The sequence below is a fragment of the Equus asinus genome, chromosome 10 (assembly GCF_041296235.1).
Source record: "Equus asinus isolate D_3611 breed Donkey chromosome 10, EquAss-T2T_v2, whole genome shotgun sequence".
In the NCBI taxonomy this organism is placed as follows: Eukaryota; Metazoa; Chordata; class Mammalia; order Perissodactyla; family Equidae; genus Equus; species Equus asinus.
In genome coordinates, this window is record NC_091799.1 from 37588847 (window position 1) to 37611562 (window position 22716).

Consider the following 22716-nt stretch of genomic DNA (forward strand, 5'->3'; position numbering starts at 1 on the left):
TTAATGTTTCAGTAATCATACGGTAGTAGTTTTAGTACGGTTACTCTAAAACTATTGTGTATTGCGTGCATAATAGAGAATAAAACAAACGCGTAATGTTGGAATATTCTAATTCTATCACGTCTTGTGCCCTTAAGTACTAAAATTCTTAGAGTGGAAAAAAGGAGATACATATGTAACAGAGAGAGGTTAAATAAAAGCTCAAGGGTCTTGAATGCATTACAAATATCAATATGAACCCGCGTTATTTTATCCTTATTTTTCCCTAACTCTGTCCCCTAAAAAGGCCTAGAAACAATAATCAATCCACCAATAATGAACATCTCTAGTGCTCAGAATGTGGTCTTGAAATGCTATTTCTCACTAAAAGAAACCAGAGCTTCTTAGAGAAATGAGTGATTCCAGAAGAAAAGTACAAGATGAATCTTATATTAAGTAGCAGGGAAGCTAATCAAAATCCCAGGAGCCAGTCTGAAGAAGCTCCCACTGGCCAAAAATGAAACAACTTGAGCTTCAATAATGACAATAATTGCAATTTATTGAACCCTATGAAAACGCTTGAATGCACTCATAATTATTTTTAAAAAAAACCAAACTGGTCACCTCTTGAGGATGACAGGAGACCAATTCTTATCTTAAAAACTGGTAAGTAGGGGCCAGCCCCACGGCCTAAGTGGTTAGGTTTGGCATGCTCTGCTTCAGCAGCCCGAGTTCAGTTCCCGGGTGTAGACCTACACCACTCGTCAGTGGCCATGCTGTGGCAGCATCCCAGATACAAAATAGAGGAGGACTGGCACAGATGTTAGCTCAGGCAGAATCTTCCTCAGCAGGTAAATAAACAAACAAACTGGTAAATAAAGGGAAAGAATCAAGTATTTATCCTGCCTTTCCTATATGAATTGTACAACTGGGTAACCAAATAAGAGATGATTAGTGAGAAGTATCTATTTACAATTCTATTCCAACTAACACATAAGGAGAAAAGACAGAATTAGACTATTAACATTTTGCTATTTCCAATTAATTGATACAGTCATTAAGTATAAAAGGGTGCTAATGTCAACAAAAAGAGAACTAATCAGCCATTTGGGGCCTCTTATGGTCTTGCTAAAGGAATCTAACCTGAATCTGATTTGGATTCTGGATCAATCTGCCAATTTTCAGGCAACACAGAGAATAAAGGAATATAATGATCTGCACTTATGAGAATGCGATCAGCAAACTCCAGACTATGGAAAACTCTACGTGTCAAATGGTACTGGTTCTTCAAGAGATAAATTATAAGGAAAAAAAAAGAATGGAGGGGGGACCCATAAAGTAAAAAAGACTTAAGAGACATCAAATTTTTTAATGGACATGACTAAATTATAGTGTCCAGGGACAAACATTTGGATGACAAAATTATAAAAATAAGCAAGAAGTGATTACCATAAAAGTCACGATAATGGTGTGTTATTGTAAGGGTTACCTAAGGCAGGACGTTGTGATTGAACAGGACACACAGAAGGGACTTCTAAGATGGATGACAAAGCCGTATTTCTTGATTTGGGTAGTGATTTCAAGGATACACTTTACAATAATCCATTAGGCCATATATTTGTTTTTTGTGGTTTTCTGAATTTTCACTTTATAAGAAAAAGATTTCTTTAAGTGGTAATTTTTGTCTTACTCTAAATGATAGATATACAAGTTTTCATTATATCACAATTATTTATACTTTGCATATATTTTATAAATATTTTTTGTACCTGTTCAATACAAAGTAAAAAATTTTTAAAAGAGAAGGACTTTCTTTTTCTTCTTTCTTTTTTTTTTTTTGCTGAGGGAGATTTGCCCTGAGCTAACATCTGTTGCCAATCTTCCTCTTTTTGTATGTGGGCTGCTGTCATAGCATGGCCACTGACAGACGAGTTGTGTAGGTCCACACCCGGGAACTGAACCTGAGCCGCCAAAGTGGAGTGCACCAAACTTGACCACTAGGCCACTGGGGCTGGCCCTAAACTAAAATTTTTTAATTGAAAAACATTGTTCTTAATGAAAACTCTTCTTGGTTAAGATCACAGTCTAAATGCTGAATTGAAATCCAGACCCCACCATTTACCAACTTTCTAAGCCTCAATTTCCTCTTATCTAAAATGGGGATAATCAGGGGGCTGGCCCCGTGGCTGAGTGGTTAAGTTCGTGTGCTCCGCTGTAGGCGGCCCAGTGTTTCGTTGGTTCGAATCCTGGGCGCGGACATGATACTGCTCATCAAAACCACGCTGAGGCAGCGTCCCACATGCCACAACTAGAAGGACCCACAACGAAGAATATACAACTATGTACTGGGGGCTTTGGGGAGAAAAAAGGAAATAAAATCTTAAAAAAAAATAAATAAATAAAAAATAAAAAATAAAATGGGGATAATCAGGGCCAGCCCAGTGGCATAGTGGTTAAGTTCGTGTGCTCTACTTTGGCGACCCAGTGTTCACAGGTTCAGATGCTGGGCACAGATCTACACACCACTCATCAAGCCATGCTGTGGCAGTGTCCCACATACAAAATAGAGGAAGATTGGAATAGATGTTAGCTCAGCAACAATCTTCTTCAAGCAAAAGGAGGAAGATTGGCAACAGATGTTAGCTCAGGGCCAACCTTCCTCACCAAAAAAAATATAAATAAATAAAAAGAGGATAATAAAAGATATGAGGTTAATAAAAATCAAATACTAATACTACTAATTCACTATATAAAAATGTACTTCTCATTTTCCATTTCTAATCAAGATTTATAATTCCTTGCTACTCAATTACAGAAATCCCTTATAATATGACAATACATAGCAGTCTATTCCTTTAGCAATGTATTTACTGAGCCTAGAACAGTACTTGGCACATGGTTAACAAAGTCCCTGTTCTGATAGGGTGTTATTCTAGTGGAGTGAGACAGACCAACATAAAAAGAAATAAACAGATAATATGCCAGGTAATAATAAGTCTAAGAAGAAAAATAAGGAAAGATGTGTGATAGTCATGGGAGAGGAGGTGCTATTTTAGTCAGGGAAGACTTCTCTAAAAAAAGAAAATATGAGCCTCAGGGGAAAGGACATTATAGAGAAAAGACAGCAAGCACAAAGGCCCAGAGGTAGAAGAACACTTTATGTGTTCAAGAAATGGCAAAGCCAATGTGACTACAGGAGACTGAACAGGAGTAGAGTGGAAAAGACATTACATCAAAGAGAGTGGAAGGGAAGATTTCCTAGGGTTTCATAGGCCACGGTAAGAGTTTTGTATTTTGTTCTTAAGATAAGAAACTACAGAGCATAGGAATATTATGTTCTAACTTATTTTACAATAATCCCTTCGTCTGCTACATGAAGAATAGCCTCGGGTATAATGAAAGAAGCAGCTAGACCCCTTAGGAAGCTACTGCAATTGTCATGCAAGAAACAGTGGTGGTTGGTCTACAGGAGTAGAAGAAGTAATGGAAACTGTCAGATTCTCCATATCCTACTCTTTACATAGTTTCAGTAGCTACACACATAAAAACATTATCCAAAATGCTAAAATCTTTTAAAAATATTGTTACAGAAATAAAAGTCCTTAAGAAAGTCTTTCAAAACACATAGCACCTGGAAGACTATACTTTAAGAGATGGTTAAACAAATCTATGAGAGAAGTGGCTGGTCAGTGTCAAGGCTCTAAAGTCAAACTTCCTGGTTTTGATCCTAGCTCAATCACTTACTAAATACGAAAATTTTAGCAAAGTTTCACTATGCCTCAGTTTTGTTATTTGTCAATTGGGAATACTACTAATAATAGCTACCTCAAAGGAATTGTGATTAAATATGAAAAATGAATATAATGAATTTAGCTGACATACAGTAATAATTCAACAAATATTAGCTATCAAATTTATTATTCTACTCCTACTAGTTTCCACTGCCACAGGTTCCCACTATTACTTTTTCCCATTGCCACTACTATTTATAATATTTCCTTTTATGACTGGTTATATATTCATTTAAAAATTATCCCAATAAAAATGAACTTTAAGTGTTCCTAACATGTTATATATTTCATTGATAGAGTTTTTTAATGAAAAGCATAGTTTTTGCTATAGATATAACAAGTACTGTGATTTGTATTATGCTTCTGTTTAACTTGATGGATCAATCCTTAAGGATACCTGAATTTGGGTGTGCAAAACTCCAAAGTAATTCCTAACATTTTTTCTTCACTTCAAAACTAAATTCAAAACAAAATTAATGTTAAATTTCATAAAGTTCTGACAGATCCAACAAAGAGTATGACAGGAATAATTATTGCATATGAATCATAATCAATTAGACTTCATGTGGTTGGTCACATTCTTGATTTTATCCTGTTGTATATCTGCATGTATGGGTTAGGTTCACAAGATAAACTGTTTGGGGCCAAATATTTGATGCTCTTTCATGTTTGAATGCCTCCACTACAGATACATTAGATAATGGTAATAACTGTCTCTGGGAGGGCAAGGGAGAAGGGTTAGAAAGAGACATACTTTACACTTAAAACCTTTGGCATTTGGGTTCTTCCCTTGCACATGCATTAACTTTCAAGAAGATAAAATATTTTTTAAAGCAAAAAGTTCCATTTACTAATAATTTACAAAACAATTTTTAAAATGACTCATAGTTCACCACAATGGCAGCTTACCAGATTGCAGATGCCAGTAATATATTAGTGTTGTTTGCAAGAAACCTCAATACAGGCTCGCCAAGCAGCACACAGGATAAGATTCCTCCACCAAAGCAGTGGAGCATCGCAGTAAACCAGCTTGAAAAAGGGTTCTTCCGGGCCTCTGCTGCTGCTCCTGAAACGGTAAAGTAAAAACGTGGTCTGACAGCTGTACACGAAACAAGTCTCAGGTATCAGTGGCACTAAAGAAACAAACTTCTTAACTTCATAACTTTCAGGAACTTAACATTACTCATAGGTGTGACAATCACAATCATCAAAAACCATACCTTTTGTTCTTTAGATCAAGCTAGAAACATTTTGTTAAGACATGGATGATTGGGCACCTTTAAAATACTCCGTTCAGGCTCTTATTGCCAGTTTCTTACTAGTAGATTATTATAAACAATCTCCCCATTTACTGTCTCCTTTCATTCCCAATCCTACTGTAAGTACTCCTAGTCAGTATGTCAAAGCAATACATTAAGAAAAATTTATAATCTTAAGTACTTCAAAAATAAAAGGTGAGATAAATAAAATAAGCCTTCAACATGGACAGGCTAGAAAGCAAACAATAAAACAAACCCAGAGGTGAAAGGCTGATGAGGAATAGAAATTTACATCATCTCAAAACGCTGCCTAAGAAATTACTTATTAATTACAGAAGGAAATAACTTCAGTGGAGAAATCGTGCAGACGTCACTGTAAACAAACAACATCGGGTGACTCCTGATATGACGCACTAAGAACGTATCATCACTTCTGTGGTATTTCTACCAAAAATGTATAACCTGAACTAATCTAAGCAGACACACCCAAATTGAGGGCTATTCTAAATAAATTTTTAAAAACAAAGACAAAGGGGGTGGCCTGGTGGCACAGCAGTTAAGTGCGCATGTTCCGATTCAGCAGCCCGGGGTTAGCCAGTTCGGATCCGGGGTGCGGACATGGCACCGCTTGGCAAGCCATGCTGTGGTAGGCATCCCACATATAAAAGTAGAGGAAGATGGGCATGGATGTTAGCTCAGGGCCAATCTTCCTCAGCAAAAGGAGGAGGATTGGCGGCAGATGTTAGCTCAGGGCTAATCTTCCTCAAAAAAGAAGAAAAGAATAAAAGAGAAAAAAGCCTGGCCTATACTTTAACAATGTAAAGGTCAAGAAACACAAGAAAAGGCTGATGAAATGTTCCAGATTAAATGACATTAAAGAGACAACAACTAAATGCAGTGCATATCCTAGATCATATACTGGAGTAGAAAGAATATTTATAAAAGAACTTTTTGGACAACTGATGAAATTTAAATATGGATTGTGGCTTAGATAACAGCATTGTATCACTGTTAAATTTCCTGATTTTGATAACTGTACCATGGTTCTTAAAATTAGCACACTTAAGTAATCAGAAGAAACTGCGTAAAATGCCTCCAATTTACATTCAAGTGGTTCTGAAAAAGTAATATGCATAAATAAAAACATTGAGAGAGAAAATGCTAAAGTACAAGCTTCCAGTTATAAGAACAAGTTCCGGTGATCTAATGTACAGCATAGTGACTATAGTTAATAATACTGTACTGTATACTTGGAATTTGCTAAGACTAGATCTTAAGTGTTATCACTCCCTCCCCCAAAAAAAGGTAACTATGTGAGGTGATGAAGGCGCTAACTGACTTGATTGTGGTAATCACTTCACAATGTATATGTATATCAAATCACCACACTGTATATTTTAAATACATATCGTTTTTGCAATTATACCTCAATAAAGTTGGGAAAAAAAATAAATTGGGCAAAATGTAAGTAGTTGGTGAACCTAGGTAGAGTATATGGGAGTTCCTTGACCTACTCTGGCAACTTTTCTCTAAGTTTGAAATTATCAAAGGAAAAAGTACACAAAAATAAACTCAGCTAGAGAAATAGTAGCAATTTATAAAAATAAAAGTAGAAACTAATTAAATAGATGCTAAAATTGGGAGGTAGAGATGGGCAATCAATAAAGCCAACACAAAGCAGTTGTTGGAAAGGACCAATAAAACAGATCATTGCTCAGTAAGTTTCAGAAGGGGAGAGGGCATGCAAATAATGCTAACATTAGAAAGAAATTATTTTAGTCAGAGATTTTTTTAATTATAGGAAAATAACTTGTATTTAACCTAGTAAATGTGAAGGTATAGTTGAAATGGACAGTTTTCTAAGAAACTATAAATTAGCAAAATTCTCTTAAGAACAGATAGAAATCTGACCATACAAATAACTATGGAAAAAAACTACAGGGCAGTCAAAGATCTATCCTAAGAAAGCTGCCAGACTCAGATAAATTCATAGAAAACATTTACCGAATTGTTTTGGATTACTCATTTTTATGCTATATAACCATTATAGAATTTAGCAAAGGAGAAAAATTTAAATCATTCCATGAAACACATAAGGCCAACATCAAAAGTTATAAAGAAAGGAAAAAAGAGAGAATCAGTGAGAAAGAAGGAAGGGAAAGAGACACGGAGGGAGGGAGGAAGAGAGGGACGGAGGAAGGAAAAAAGAGAGAAACACTATAATTCTAACTTATGAGTATAATGCACAAATATATTAATAAAAAGTTGAAATCAGTAGTTTTTTGAAAGGATAATAAATCATAACCAAGTAGATTTTACCAAAAGAATTTAAGGAGGGTTCAATATTCAGAAATTCATGAAAATCATTCACTATACTAACAAATTATTATGATCACTCCCTTGGTCAGACAGTAAAAGGTCACTTGATAAAAATTTCACATTATTGATTTTTAAAAAAAATCCAGCAATCTGAGAACAGAAAGATAAGTTCTTAACCTGAATAAAGCCATGAAGGAGAAGATTTCAAATTTGACTTCATCAAAATTTAAAACTTCTATATTACAAAAGACTGGGACAGAATGTTTTTTCAATACACATAAGGCAAATTCCAACAAATCAACAGAAAAAGACAATCAACACAATAGAAAAATCGGCAAGTCACAAAGCAGCAACTATAAATGACTAATAAACATACCAAAAAAAGGAAAGTCCTCAACTCATCAGTGATCAAGGGAAAACGAGAGGCTATTTCACACACATCTAATTGGCAAAAAAAAAAAAAAACCCTACAGCTTAATATTAATAAATTGGCAAAGATGTGAAGCAATTCATATACTCTTGTGAAAGTATAAACAGGTAAACCATCTTGAAGAACAATTTGGCAATATCAACTAAAATTTTAAATTTAAAATTGACTCAAGTGCCCAAGAAGTTCCATAAATATTAAAGCCATGCTGCTTATAATGCTGTGAAAAAATGATAACAATCTAAGTGACCATCATCAGAGGATCAGTTAAACAAACCATGATCACTTATACTATACAGGAGCAACTCAAGAATGTGGTAGATCAATACCAACATGGGAAGAGCCCCAAGACATGCTGTTGAGTAAAAACAAAAAACCAAATACAATCATGTTGGACAACAGTATTACAGCATGGAATCATTACAGGCGAAAATGCAAAGATCACACATTTCTATAGGCACATACATATACATGGAATGCACAGAAAAGGGTCTGCAATACACCAAAATGTTAACTGTTATTATCTCTTGAGACAAGCCTGGAATTAGGAAAGATGGTCAAAGGGGCTTTAAATGTACTTAATTATATTCATCATATTATTTAACTATATTTAAATTCTTTAAAATAAAATGTCCATTTATTAATTGTATAATTAAACAAAATCTTAACAAATTAGGTCACATCCAATCTGAGGAATACAACACATTTATTCAAAAACAGGTGGCAGCTTTACATGCACTGACCTGACAAAAAAGGCAACCATATGTATATAAACAGTATGTACAGTAAAAAATCACTTAAAGGGGAAAAACAGAAAACTAGATATTTCTCTAGGTACATACACATGCAGGTAATGCATAAAATAAAGTCTGCACGAACCTACAAACAAACTGTTAACTGTTGTTACCTCTTAGGAAGAGGCCCACTCATGCAAAAACAAACAACAAAAAAACAACTACGCAAATGTATGCGGGGGTTCAGCAGAGTAACACATCATACTTTTATTAACATGGAAATTCATCTATATGTGCTCAGAAAAAAAAAAAAGGAGGTAAAAATTTAAATAGCACAACCCATCATTCCACACAACAAAATGTGCCCAGGAGTGAACATGAGTTGGCAGACGTGAATTTTCTGTGGTGTACACATCCTGTCAAGTGAAGTGACGCCAAGGTTTAATGATAAGCATCTGGTGATAACTCAAGAAATGGTGACCTGTTCCAATCTGGAAGAAAAATTAGTTATGAGAAACTTACTAAAAGAAAGGATGTCAATCTCCAGTGCAGCATCTTCCCCTAAATCTAAGAATTTTCAAGTTATTTTGATGATACATGGTCATAGTCTTTAGAGCCAAATCTCTATGTAAGATGCGACACCACTATGTCTCTAGCACACATATATTGTTATCTATCTAAGTATGTGTATAGGCTCTGTTCACTATTGCCCCATACGATGTACCCCATACAGGTGATTGATTATAACACTGGTCAGTCAGCGCAGTTAATGAGTATGATCTTTTTTTGGTCAGTGGACACTAGCTGCCATAATGAGCCATCCTCATGTTGAAAGGCAACGTAGAGTGCTTAATAGTGTGGACTGTAGAGCTTAATTGCCCAGGTATAAATCCTGGCTCCAGCACTTTGCTTTCCTACATCTTTAAAATAGATAAAGATATAGATATAGATATACGGACAGAGATATACATACAGATCTAGATACACAGATAAAAGAGGAACAGGGAAAAAATATCCTACCTCATAGCAAGGTAGGCCTGTAAGGACTGACTACAGGTGGGTACATTTAAAGCACTCAGAATAAATGCCTGGCACATAATAAGCAATAAATATTAGCTATCACTATGACTACAGAAGAAAATAGAAATAAAAAGCAAAATTACTTTTTCCTCTCTACTTCTACCATTCAATCACACTCCTCTCCTGAGGAGTGACACTTTCATATTTTTTTCTATGCTTATTTACACATACACACTCCTTTTGCCCCTTGTCTTTTCTCTCCCCCAACCCCACTCCATGTGTGTTTGCGTGTGTGTGTCTCTCTCTCACAGGCATGCCCTGGTTAGCTCTGGGGACACAGTCTGCAAATGGGAGGGAGCTCTAACCATATAAGAGCTATAATGCGTCCATCACAGCAGTCACTATGAAGACACATTCCTAGGTAACTGATTACTTCTGATAAATATACAATACGGGAATACTGGCTCATGTCTCTATCCTCTATATTCCTTAGTACTGTTCTAATGGAAGATTTAGAGTTATTTTCATCTGATTAGCAGACATTTGGTCCTATTCAAAACATCCATAAGACATCTGATCCATACCAAAAGGTCCTTAACATTTGGTCCTGTCCAAAACATCCATAAGACATTTGGTCCATGCCAAAAGGTCCTTCATATTTGGTCCTGTCCAAAACCATTCGGTAAAACTCCTGGACATTTCATACAGGACCAAATGTCCTACAAGGCTTTCATCCATCTGACACTCACCACTCACTGGCTTAGCCAAATTCAAATATATCCAGGTTTTCCTTGACCACTAAAACACTTCAAATCAAATTTACTAAATCGTTTCACACAAATTACTAACTCACGAAATATTCATTTCTAATTAAGTCTGTCAAAATAACTTTCCTTTTCTCTCAACTTTCTCATTGTCTTATTCTTTCCTCTTAAGACATATCACATTCTAGATTTTGTTCACAAGTATTAGCTCCATTATAAGATTGTTACCCCTTGAGACTTGAAGAGACTTTGGCATAAAGTGGGTGCTCTATAAATGTTTATTGTATCACAGAAAAATACATGTACAATATTTCAGGAGTTTATGTATTACAAGTTTTGTTTTGTTTTTTTTTTGAGGAAGATTAGCCCTGAGCTAACTACTGCCAGTCCTCCTCCTTTTGCTGAGGAAGCCTGGCCCTGAGGTAACATCCGTGCCCATCTTCCTCTACTTTATATGTGGGACGCCCACCACAGCATGGCATGCCAAGTGGTGCCATGTCCACACCCAGGATCCAAACCAGTGAACCCCGGGCCACTGGGAAGCAGAGCGTGTGAACTTAACCACTGCACCACCGGGCCGGCCCCATAAGTATTACAAGTTTTTTTTCCACTAATTTCCCTTAGTATTGCAGTGAGTCAGAGAGGCAGTTGTGATTGCATACCAGTTTTGTGACCTCTTCGGAGGACCTTAACTTATCTTGACTTAAATTTCAACTTTCATAAAATGGGAATTATATAACAGACAAGGATTTAAAATGAGAGAATACACATAAAAACACACAGCACACACTACACACGGTAGACACTGTTGATTTATCTGCTGAGTGGATTGATGACTAACAGCAGAGAAAATAAACAGGCAAAGTGCAACCCCTGGGCTGCTTCTGACTCAATTCTCTGAGCCCAAGATATAATTCTTTTGAGTTCTCATTGCAATGCTAGGATGAGAACACCACATATGGTACTGAAAAAGCACTCATAACTCCAACAGTCTTAAATCAATAAAACTAAGATTTTATTAGACCAAAAAAAAGAACAGAGTTAAAGGGAGGATCTCCCTTACATAAGTCTTTTCACTTAATTTTCAAAATTATGTCAGTCAGAAGAACTTCTGTAACTCAAATATGCCTTTCTATAAAGCTCTTTTCAGTACACACACGATGGTAATACAGTTTACTTTATGAGGCAATCTTATGACAAAGTTCTTTTGGGTGTTATGTTCCTTTGTATGAATCACGCTAGTAGCAGAATTAGTTTAATGTGAAGTTAAACTATGAAAATATATAAAGTTAACCAGAAACAGCTGGTATATCTTTAGGGAATATAAATAACTTTTAGTTGGAAAAAATAGCTAATACATCTTTAATTTATTTTCAATTTTAAAACAAAGATGTATTCCTTTTAGCTAGAGAAAAAGTTGTGTCATAAATTAGGATACATTATTTTATTTTTAATATACTAAGATTTAAAAGAGAAAAAAATATTCTCTATACTACCTAGAGTTAAGATGTTTGTGATGTGCTATTGATAGATTTTCCCCAAAACCCTTAGCAAAATTTGTTGCATTGAGACCTAAATCTAATTCAAAGTATAAGATGTTTAAAGTACTTTAACATCAAAATATTTTCACTATGAAATGAAGACTAAAAAATAAAAGTCACATTCTACCCCCACAAATTCACTTAAAATCCCGTCTACAAAATAATTCCAGGAGAGTGACATCAGCAACATGGCAGAGTGAGCTGTTCCCTTTGTCTCTCTCCCTTTTGAACTACAACTAAATGGACATTCATTGACCAATGGAGGAAGCCCACACAGCACGACAGGATGCCTGAGAGACACACACAGCTCTACATCTGAGGGTGCATAGACTGGCCCTCCAGGAAGTAGTGGACATAGGTGAGCACTCCCTGCCCTCCCCCAGTGCCCTATGCACACATAGGAAAGCTTTCCAGCCTGGCAGGAGCACCCCAAAAGTGGGAACATGTGTGGGGCAACCATAGGAAGAGGTGGCAGCAGCCCTTAGCTCGCTTATGATCACTTTCCTGGCAGGGGGTGGGGGGAGTGCACTGTGCCCCTGCAGCCCCAAGGAGTGGCCCAATCTCGGTCTCAGGAGGAAGCCCTCCTCTCCAAGCACAGTCCATACAAGCCACTGAGCTTCCCAGGGCAGCACAAGTGCCAACAGTACCCCAATAGCTTCCAGCAGACGGGGGGGAGCAGAAACTCTGCTCCTGCTTCCTCTTAGTGGTAGAAGACGTAATCTGTGAACTAACACTGCCACAAAAACCCTGACAAAAGATTAGTTCATCAAACACCATGAGAAACTGCAGCAACAATTCAGACCAGAAGGAACATGACAATTCTCCAGAAACCAACCCTGAAGGCACAGAAATTTACAACCTAAATGACAGAGAACACAAAACAGCTGTCATAAAGAAACCCAACAACTTACAAGAGAACACAGAAAGAGAGTTCAATGAGCTCAGGAATAAAATTAATCTCTTCACCAAAGAGGTTGAAACTATAAAAAAAATCAAGCAGAAACTGTGGATAGGAAAACCACAATTAATGAAATAAAAAATAATCTAAAGTCCTTAAGAAATAGAGCTAATGTTATAGATGAAAGAATTAGTGATTTAGAAGACAAAAATATAGCCATTCTAGAAGTGAAGGAGGAGAAGAACTAAAATTTTTTTTAAATGAAGGAATTCTTTGAGAAATATCTGACTCAACTAGGAAAAGCAAGCTAGGGATTGTAGGTATTACAAAAGGAGAAGAGAGGCGGAAAGGAGCAGAAAGCTCATTCAAAGAAATAATAGCCGAGGACTTCACAAACCTGGGGAAGGAACCAGATTTACAAATACACAAAGCTAATAGAAGGCCTAATTACATGAATCCTAAAAGACCTTCTCCAAGGCATGTAATAGTAAAACTAGCAAAAGCCAAGGACAAAGAAAAAATATTAAGGGCAGCAAGGCACAAGAAAATAACCTACAAAGGACAGCTTATCAGGCTTTCAGCAGACTCCTTGGCAGAAACTCTATGGACTAGGAGAAAACAGAATAATATATTCAAAATACTGAAAGACAAAAACTTTCGGCCAAGAATACTCTATCCAGTGAAACTTTTCTTCAGATGCAATGGAGAAATAAAAGCTTTCCCAGATAAACAAAAGCTAAGGGGTTCATTGCCACAAGACCTCCCCTAAAAGAAATAATTAAAGATGCCCTCACAACGGAAAGAAAAAGGCAAAGGTCTACAAAGCTTTCAGCAAGGAAATAAATAGACAGACATAATCAGAAAAGCACAGCTCTCTATCAGAATAGGGAGGTAAATAATTATAACTTAAAACATAAATGGAAAGAAAGCATCAAAAGTGACTATAGACACTTCGACTTAGTCACAAACTCACAACATTAGACACAATAATTTGTAACAGCAGGAACTCAGAAGGGGAAGAGGAAAGGGATGGAACTTGCTGAGGTTAACAGAATAAGAGGCTATGAGAAAATGGACTATTTTATCCATGAGATCTTTTATACAAACCCCACATAACCACTAAACAACAAATTAGAGCAGAGACACAATTCACAAAAAGAGAGAAAATCTCATCAGAAAACCACCAATATGAAATGGCAGTCAGAAGTACAAAGGAAGAGAAACACTGAAAACAGAAAAAACAGAAAACAACAGATAAAATGGCAGTATTAAGCTCTCATATATCAATAATCACTCTAAATGTGAATGGATTTAATTCTCCAATCAAAAGACACACAGTAGCTGGATGGATTTTTAAAAAGATCCAACAATATTCTGCCTCCAGGAAACACATCTCAGCTCTAAAGACAAAAACAGGCTCACAGTGAAGAGATGGAAGACAATATTCCAAGTTAATGGCAAACAAAAGAAAGCAGGTGTTGCCATATACGTATATCAGACAAAATAGACTTCAAGTTAAAAAAAGACAATGAGAGACAAAGAGGAGCAGTATGTAATTATTGATAAAAGGAACATTCTACCAAGAGGACATAACATTTATTAATATATGCACCTAATACACAAGCAGCAAAGTACATAAAGCAATTATTAACAGACCTAAAGGGAGAAATTAACAACAACACAATAACAGTAGGGGATCTCAACATCCCACTTACATCAATGGACAGACCATCCAGAAGAAGTCAACAAGGAAATAGTAGATTTAAATGAAACACTTGATCAGATGGACTTAATAGATATACAGAGAACATTCCATCCAAAGACAGCAGAATACGCATTCTTCTCAAGTGCACATGGATCATTCTCGAAGATAGACCATATGTTGGGAAACAAGACAAGCCTCAATAAATTTAAGAAGATTAAAAACATCTCAATCATCTTTTCCAACCACAATGCTATGAAACTAGAAATCAACTACAAGAAAAACACTGGGAAAGTCAGAAATATGAGGAGACTAAACAACATGCTACTGAACAACCACTGGATCAATGAAGAAATCAAAGAGGAAATTAAAAAATACCTGGAGATAAATGAAAATGAAAACACAACATAACAACTCTTATGGGACACAGCAAGAGTGGTCATAAGAGGGAAATTCACAGAAATACAGGCCACCCCAACAACAAAAACATCAAGTAAGTAATCTTAAACTGCACCTAACTAAACTAGAAAAAGAAGAACAAAAGCCAAAGTCAACAGAAGGAGGGAAATAAAAATCAGAGCAGAAATAAATGAAATAGAAACTAAAAAACAGAAGAAAGGATTCACAAAACTAAGAGCTGGTTCTTTGAAAAGATAAACAAAACTGACAAACTCTTAGCCAGACTCACCAAGAAAAAAAGAGAGAAGGCTCAAATAAATAAAATTAAAAATGAAAGAGGAGAAATTACAACAGATACTGCAAAAATACAAAGGATTATAAAAGAATACTATGAAAAACCATATGCCCATAAATTGGACAATCTAGAAAAAATGGATAAATTTTTAGACTCATACAACCTCCCAAAACTGAATCATGAAGAAATAGAGAATCTGAATAGAACAATCACAAGTAAAGAGATTGAAACAGTAATCAAAAACCTCCCAAAAAACATAAGTCCAGGACCAGATGACTTCTCTGGAGAATTCTACAAAACATTCAAAGAAGATTTAATATCTACCCTTTTCAAACTATTCCAAAAAATTGAAGAACATGGAATGCTTCCTAAATCATACTATGAGGCCAACATTACCCTGATACCAAAACCAGACAAGGACAACACAAAGAAGGAAAATTATAGGCGAATATCACTGATGAACATAGATGCAAAAATGCTCAACAAAATATCGGCAAACCAAATACAGCAATACATTAAAAGGATTATACACCATGATAAAGTGGGATTTACACAAGGGACACAGAGACGGTTCAACATCCACAAATCAATCAATGTGATACACCACATTAACAAAATGAGGAATAAGAATTACATGATCATCTCAACAGAAGCAGAGAAAGCATTTGACAAGATCCAACATCAATTTATCATTAAAACTCTCTTAACAAAATAGGTATAGAAGGAAAGTACCTTAACATAGTAAAGGCGATATATGACAAACCCACAGCCAACAACATACTTAATGGTGAAAAACTGAAAGCCATCCCTCTGAGAACAGGGACAAGACAACAGTGCCCACTCTTACCCTTCCTATTCAACATAGTACTGTAGGTTCTGGCCATCTGGCCAGAGCAATTAGGTAAGAAAAAGAAAGAAAAGGAATCCAAATTGGAAAGGAAGAAGTGAAACTCTTGCTGTTGGTGACATATGATTCTATATATAGAAAACCCTAAAGAATCCATCAGAAAACTATTAGAAATAACCAAAAACTACAGCAAAATTGCAGGGTACAAGACCAATTTTAAGAAATTAGTTCCATTTCTATACACTAATAATGAAATGGCAGAAAAGGAAATCAAGAATACAATCCTATTTACAATTGCAACAAAAAGAATAAAATATCGAGGAATAAACTTAACCAAAGAAGTGAAAGATCTATACACTGGAAACTGTAAGACATTATTGAAAGAAATTTAAGACAATATAAAGAAATGGAAAGATATTGCATGCTCATGGGTCGGAAGAATAAACATAGTTAAAATGTCCATACTACCTAAAGCAAGCTACAGATTCAATGCAATCCTAATCAGAATCCCAATAACATGCTTCATAGAAATAGAAGAAAGAATTCCAAAATTTATATGGAACAACAGAAGGCCCCAAATAGCCAAAGCAATCCTGAGAAAAAAGAACAAAGCTGGAGACATCACAATCCCTGACTTCAAAATATATTACAAAGCTATAGTAATCAGAACAGCATGGGGGTCGGCCCCATGGCTGAGTGGTTAAGTTCGCGTGCTCTGCTGTCGTGGCCCAGGGTTTCGCCAGTTCAAATCCTGGGTGCAGACATGGCACCACACGTCAGGCCATGCTGAGGTGGCACCCCACATGCCACAACTAGAAGGACCCACAACTCAGAATACACAACTCTGTACCAGGGGGCTTCGGGGAGAAAAAGGAAAAAAATAAAATATTTAAAAAAACAGCATGGTACTAGCACAAAAACAAACACACAGATCACTGGAATAGAATTGAAATCCCAGAAATAAGACCACACATCTATGGACAGTTACCTTCAACAAAGGAGCCAAGAACATACAATGGAGAAAGGAAAGTCTCTTCAACAAATGGCGTTATGAAAACTGGACAACCACATGCAAAAGAATGAAAGTAGACCATTATTTTTCACCATAATCAAAAATAAACTCAAAATAGACTAAAGATTTGAATGTAAGACCCGAAACCATAAAACTCCTAGAAGAAAATATAGGCAGTACACTATTTGACATTGGTCTTAGCAGGATTTTTCAAATACCATTTCTATTCAGGCAAAAGAATCAAAAGTAAAAGCTAACAAATGGGACTACATCAGACTAAAAAGCTTCTGCAAAACAAAGGAAACCATGGACAGAATGAAAAGACAACCCACCAACTGGGAGAAAATATTTGCAAATCATTTATCCCACAAGGGGTTCATCTCCAAAATATATAAAAAACTCAACAACAAAAAAACAACCCGATTGAAAAATGGGCAGAGGATATGAACAGACACTTTTCCAAAGAAGATATACAGATGGCCAAGAGACACGTGAAAGAATGTTCAACATCACTAATTATTAGGGAAATACCAATCAAAACTGTAAGATATCACCTTACACGGGTCGGAATGGCTATAATTACTAAGACAAAAAACAACAAAAGTTGGAGAGGATGTGGAGAAAAAGGAACCCTCATACACTGCTGGTGGAAATGCAAACTGGTGCAGCCACTATGGAAAACAGTATGGAGATTTCTTAAAAAATTAAAAATATAAATAGCATATAATCCAGCTATCCCACTACTGGGTATTTATCAAAAGAACTTGAAATCAATGATCCAAAGAGATTTATGCACCCCTATGATCACTGCAGCATTATTCACAATAGCCAAGACATGGAAGCAACCTTAGTGCCTTTCTATGGATGAATGGATAAAGAAGATGTGGTATATATATATATATATATACAATGGAATACTACTCAGCCATAAGAAAAGACAAAATCATCCCATTTGCAACAACATGGAGGGACCTTACGGATATTATGTTAAGCAAAATAAGCAAGACATAGAAAGACGTACACTGCATGATTTCACTCATATGTGGAAGATAACAAACACATGGATAAAGAGAACAGATTAGTAGTCTCTAGAGGGGAAGGGGTTGAGGCGGGTGAAAAGGCTAAAGGAGCACATATGTACAGTGATGGATAAAATTTACACTACTAGTGGTGAGCATAATGAAGTCTATTAAGAAACTGATAAATAATAATGTACACCTAAAATTATGCAATGTTACAAACCATTATGATCTCAATAAAATTACTGGAAAAAAAAATAAGAATAATTTCACACTCTGGCCAAAATGAGTCATTAAACGATGTTTCAAATAGTTGCGTTGACTTGGTTATAACAAAGGTTGGAAAGATATCTTTTGATGTACTGCATACACGACTTCTTTATTTTGATGCACTTAGTCTATTTTAGTTCTGCAGTGTGTCCCTATTTTTAAGAACTAGTTACACTGTAGCTATTTTCAAAACAGTTAACATTCAGCTTGCTGGCAGTAGATATGACTTCCAGAAAGCAGCAGAGGAATGTTCTAGCCTTCTAAAAGTTAAAGTATTTTTAAATCCCACACAGTCATGTGTCGTTAACCATGGGGATACGTTCTGAGAAATGTGTCGTTAGGCAATTTTGTTGTTGTGCAAACATCACAGAGTGTACTTACCAAAATCTAGATGGTATAGCCTACTACACACCTAGGCTATATGGTACTAATCTTATGGGACCACCATCGTATACACAGTCTGTCGTTGACCTAAGTGTCATTATGCAGCACGCGACTGTATTAGTAAAACTTTGCCCTAGTATTGCCCATTATAGATTTATCTCCTTAAAAAGAAAAAGAGAAAAATTAACAACATATCTATCTTATATGCCTCAAGTATGCTTTTTCATCAAAATTATTAAAAAATAATCATGTAGGCAACAGAGGCTTAGAGATTATCTGTGACATAATTCAGGGAGCTTTGGATCAAGTTTGAATCACAGTGGGCCAAGTAAATCTAAGACCCACTCTGTGGTTATTTCCCCAGTTCCTTAACGTATAACTAGAACAGACACTTCTGACAACTGGCATAATCCCCATTTTGATTCTCTGATCCATGAAGTAAGGGTCATTCTGGTAGGAATGGTCAAGTAGAAGCCCCTAGAGTTTCTTCTCCTCACTAAGACATTTTTAAAATGCAATACCACAGAAACGGGTGCCATAACCAAAAACACGAAAGATGAAAAGGTGGTGATGGTTATCACATCCCATTTAACTTTCCTGTTTGGTCTATACATAGGCAGATGGATCTTGGAGACTGTGGGTTATCATAAATGTAGACTGGTAATGATTCCAATTGCAGCTGGTATTGAAGACACCATATTTTTACTGGAACAAATCAACAGAACCCCTGTAACTTGGTAAGCAAATGCTTTTTTCTCCATATTAATTTGCAAAGAATCCCAGAAACACTTTGATCGTACTTGGCAAGGTTAACAGTATACTATCACCGTCTTGCCTCAGATCTATGTCAATTCTCCTGCTCTCCAAAAAGGCCACAAAGATTTTGATCCTACTGAGTCCACACAAGATCACACTGGCCCACTACACTGGAGACATTATACTGACAGGATCTATGGGCAGGAAGTAGCCAGAACTTTAGCTATCTTAATATGACACATGCAAACTAGAAAGAGAAATTAAACCCCACTTGTTGGTTTCTGTACCAGTCAGAGTTGTCAGGTAACAGAAAATACATAATTATTTTAACAGAGAGAATTTAATATAGAGAAGTAAGTAGGTATAAAACTGTTAATTGTTGAAAAGGTAAAAAGTAAATACTATGCTATCACAGAGGTATCAACTGCAGAAAGCAATTACCACAGCTGGAGGAACAAAAGATAGGCTGAAATTATTTAAACTTAGAAGCTTGGAGGAAAAGCTCTTTAGAGCCAAAACTGAGACTCCTGAGGAGGGGACACTGCTCAGCTGGAGTTCTAATCCAGCTCACTTCCTGCACAAATAAAATATTGAGATTTAAGTTCTTATCCTAAACCACCCAGGCAGTGGTAGAGTTTGAACTAAACACTGGTCTCCTGACTTTATGAGCTCTTTCTCTCACACTACGCTCCCTGACCAATATTTTACGTCAAGCCACTCAATATTCTAACTTTCCTTTCACTTAAAAAAATATTAGAACCAGCACTGATGGTTAAAGTTCAGCATACTCTGCTTCAGTGGCCCAGGTTCAGTTCTGGCTGCAGAACCACACCACTCATCTGTCAGTAGCCATGCTGTTGCAGCGACTCACATAGAAGAACTAGAAGGACTTACAACCAGAATACACAACTATTTAGTGGGACTTTGGGGAGAAAAAATTTATATATATATTTATTTATTTATATATATATATATATATATATATATATATATACACACACACACACACACAAGATATTTAAATAAGATTCCCTAAACTCACAGTAGTAAATTACAGATTGTCATTTCTGAGATATCTTTTCCATCCCACACTGGGCAGAACCTGTTCTGGATTTTTAAAGCATCATATAACATAGGGGGCTTTTGGGGTATCATGAATGTTCTATTTTTATCCAGATGTCGATTACATAGATGTATTCATTCTGAAAATGTATTGAGCTGTACATTTATAATTTTTTACTTTTCCATATGTTTTTATGTGGGGATTCAGAAAGACAGCAAAACTATACTGCCACCTTTCCAGAATCCCCAGAACTGATAAATTCCTGACTTACTAATCCTTTCATCTCCCACAAATTAGAGGAAGGAATATGACAAACTTTATTGCTGGATTTAATTCCTGAAAGCAAAGGAGAAACTGATTGGTGATATGGAAAAGACAGAAATCATGAGGGAAAATAACCATGTCAAATGACAACTTATTGAAAAATTACTAAACACTGAGAAACTAGGAACATTAAATGGACCTACAAAGAGAGAGCACAGAATAGTTGAGAACTTTGCAATTAATCCAAGAACTTGCCCCATAATTTATGAAACTATGTGACTTAACAAAGGTTATTTTATTCCTGTAAGACTATTCCTGATCTGTAAAATGAGTTCAATAATACCTACCTTAAAAGGATTTGTGAGGATCAGAATTAAGATACTGATGCATGCATCTGAAATCTGAAACGAATGAATATTATTATTGTGCAGGAAAGGTAGTGCAACCTGATGTGACACTACCAAAACAAACAAAAAACAGCACAGTTGAGTTTCCTTAGGGCTGTAACAGTATCTTTCATCTTGGTATCCTCAACATATGCAGTAGAGTGTCAATGAATATTTTATTAATTGAACTACACGTGATTTGAGAGAGGTTAGCAAGATAGTGGTGGGAGAATTAAGAGCAAAATAACAGATTTTGTGTATAAAAATCAAGTAGAAATAATTGTAGATTAAATTTTCAGAAAGTTTTCCAGAAAAAAACAATTGGATATGAATGTAGGATTGAAGAAATGTGTTTATCTTAACAAAGATTTAAATAGAAAAGAGACAGAGCAGACTGATTTAAAATGTTAAGATAAGAGAGATTAAAATTGATGATGTAAATTTTCTGCTAAAATGGTTTCTAACAGCTCTGAAAGCAGCATTTTCCAATTTCCTAACAAAATGCCCAAGAAAGAAGGGGAAAAACCCTGCATTACTAGCCAAAACTAAAAACTATAGATAATCAGATGTCAGGGTTCTGGAGAAACTAAAGCTTATTATAAGACAAATGGAGGTAAACTAAGAAATAAAAAACAATCCAACTTATTAAATACCCTGATGCCTTTGCTTAAGAAAAACAAGTCACATGGAAAAGGGAAGGGATAGGGCAGACCATCATCTTTCCTGAGATTTGAAGGCCTACAACCTAAACCAAACAAAAAAGGGATGCTATCTTTATCCAGACCAAAGAGAGAATCAATTTCCTTCACCCTCTTGCCTCCACTGGCATGTTTTAAGATCTAGACAAAGACCACAAATCACAAGACGTAAGTGGTGGGAGAGCAGGAATGAGGTATTGACAGTGGTAGGGTACATTCCAAAAGTCAGAGTCTCAAGGAGTAACATGTTTGAAAGGAAAAGACAAGAACCCTGGTCACAGTACATAGATGAATTGCAGTTTTATTGTACTACACATCTGAGTTTCAGAGAATCAGTCACTGGGGGGGCACAGAAAAGTTGCCAATTAGGTAAAAATGTATATAAAGTCTTGATATCAGCCCTGATATCAGTTCCCCTACATTAAACCCAGCATATATGGGGTTAAAATCAAAACACTCACCCCCTTTCTCTACTTACTCCTCGGCTTCCTGGCACCAGAATCCACCATCCACCATGGAGGCAGAAAACCCAGGACATCCACCTGCGGATTCCCGTATCTTGCTATTCTCCTCCCTGAAAGCAGCCTCACAAGGCCAAATGCAGGCTGGCAGGAAAACGCCAGCTAGCAAGGCAACAGGCTCCCCTCTCCCTCCAAGCAGCCATTCCTTGTAAGATTTAAAACCCCTGGCCTCCCATCTTTCAGGGAGATGAGACGAATTTGAGGGCTCACTCTCGTCTCCCAGGTGATATCACCCAAAACAGAAAACCCCTTCCTTGACATAAGCCTGGTGTTCCAGTTTTATTTGGCCCCTCTTGTGTGGCAGGTAAAGAATGTATGTATGTGGCAGGTAACAGTATTGGCAAATCAAAATCCCTAATGATTTAAAA

The 22716-nt window shown here is 36.2% G+C and overlaps 1 protein-coding gene across 1 annotated transcript in view; it reads right to left on the reverse strand.

Annotated features, from left to right (window-relative positions):
* TMEM38B (transmembrane protein 38B) overlaps positions 1–22716 on the reverse strand; it is a 51007-nt gene that overhangs the window by 24057 nt on the left and 4234 nt on the right. Inside the window, exon 2 of the mRNA XM_014834489.3 lies at positions 4680–4836. Coding sequence (XP_014689975.2) covers positions 4680–4836 — 157 coding nt within the window. The remainder of the gene's footprint in view (positions 1–4679; positions 4837–22716) is intronic.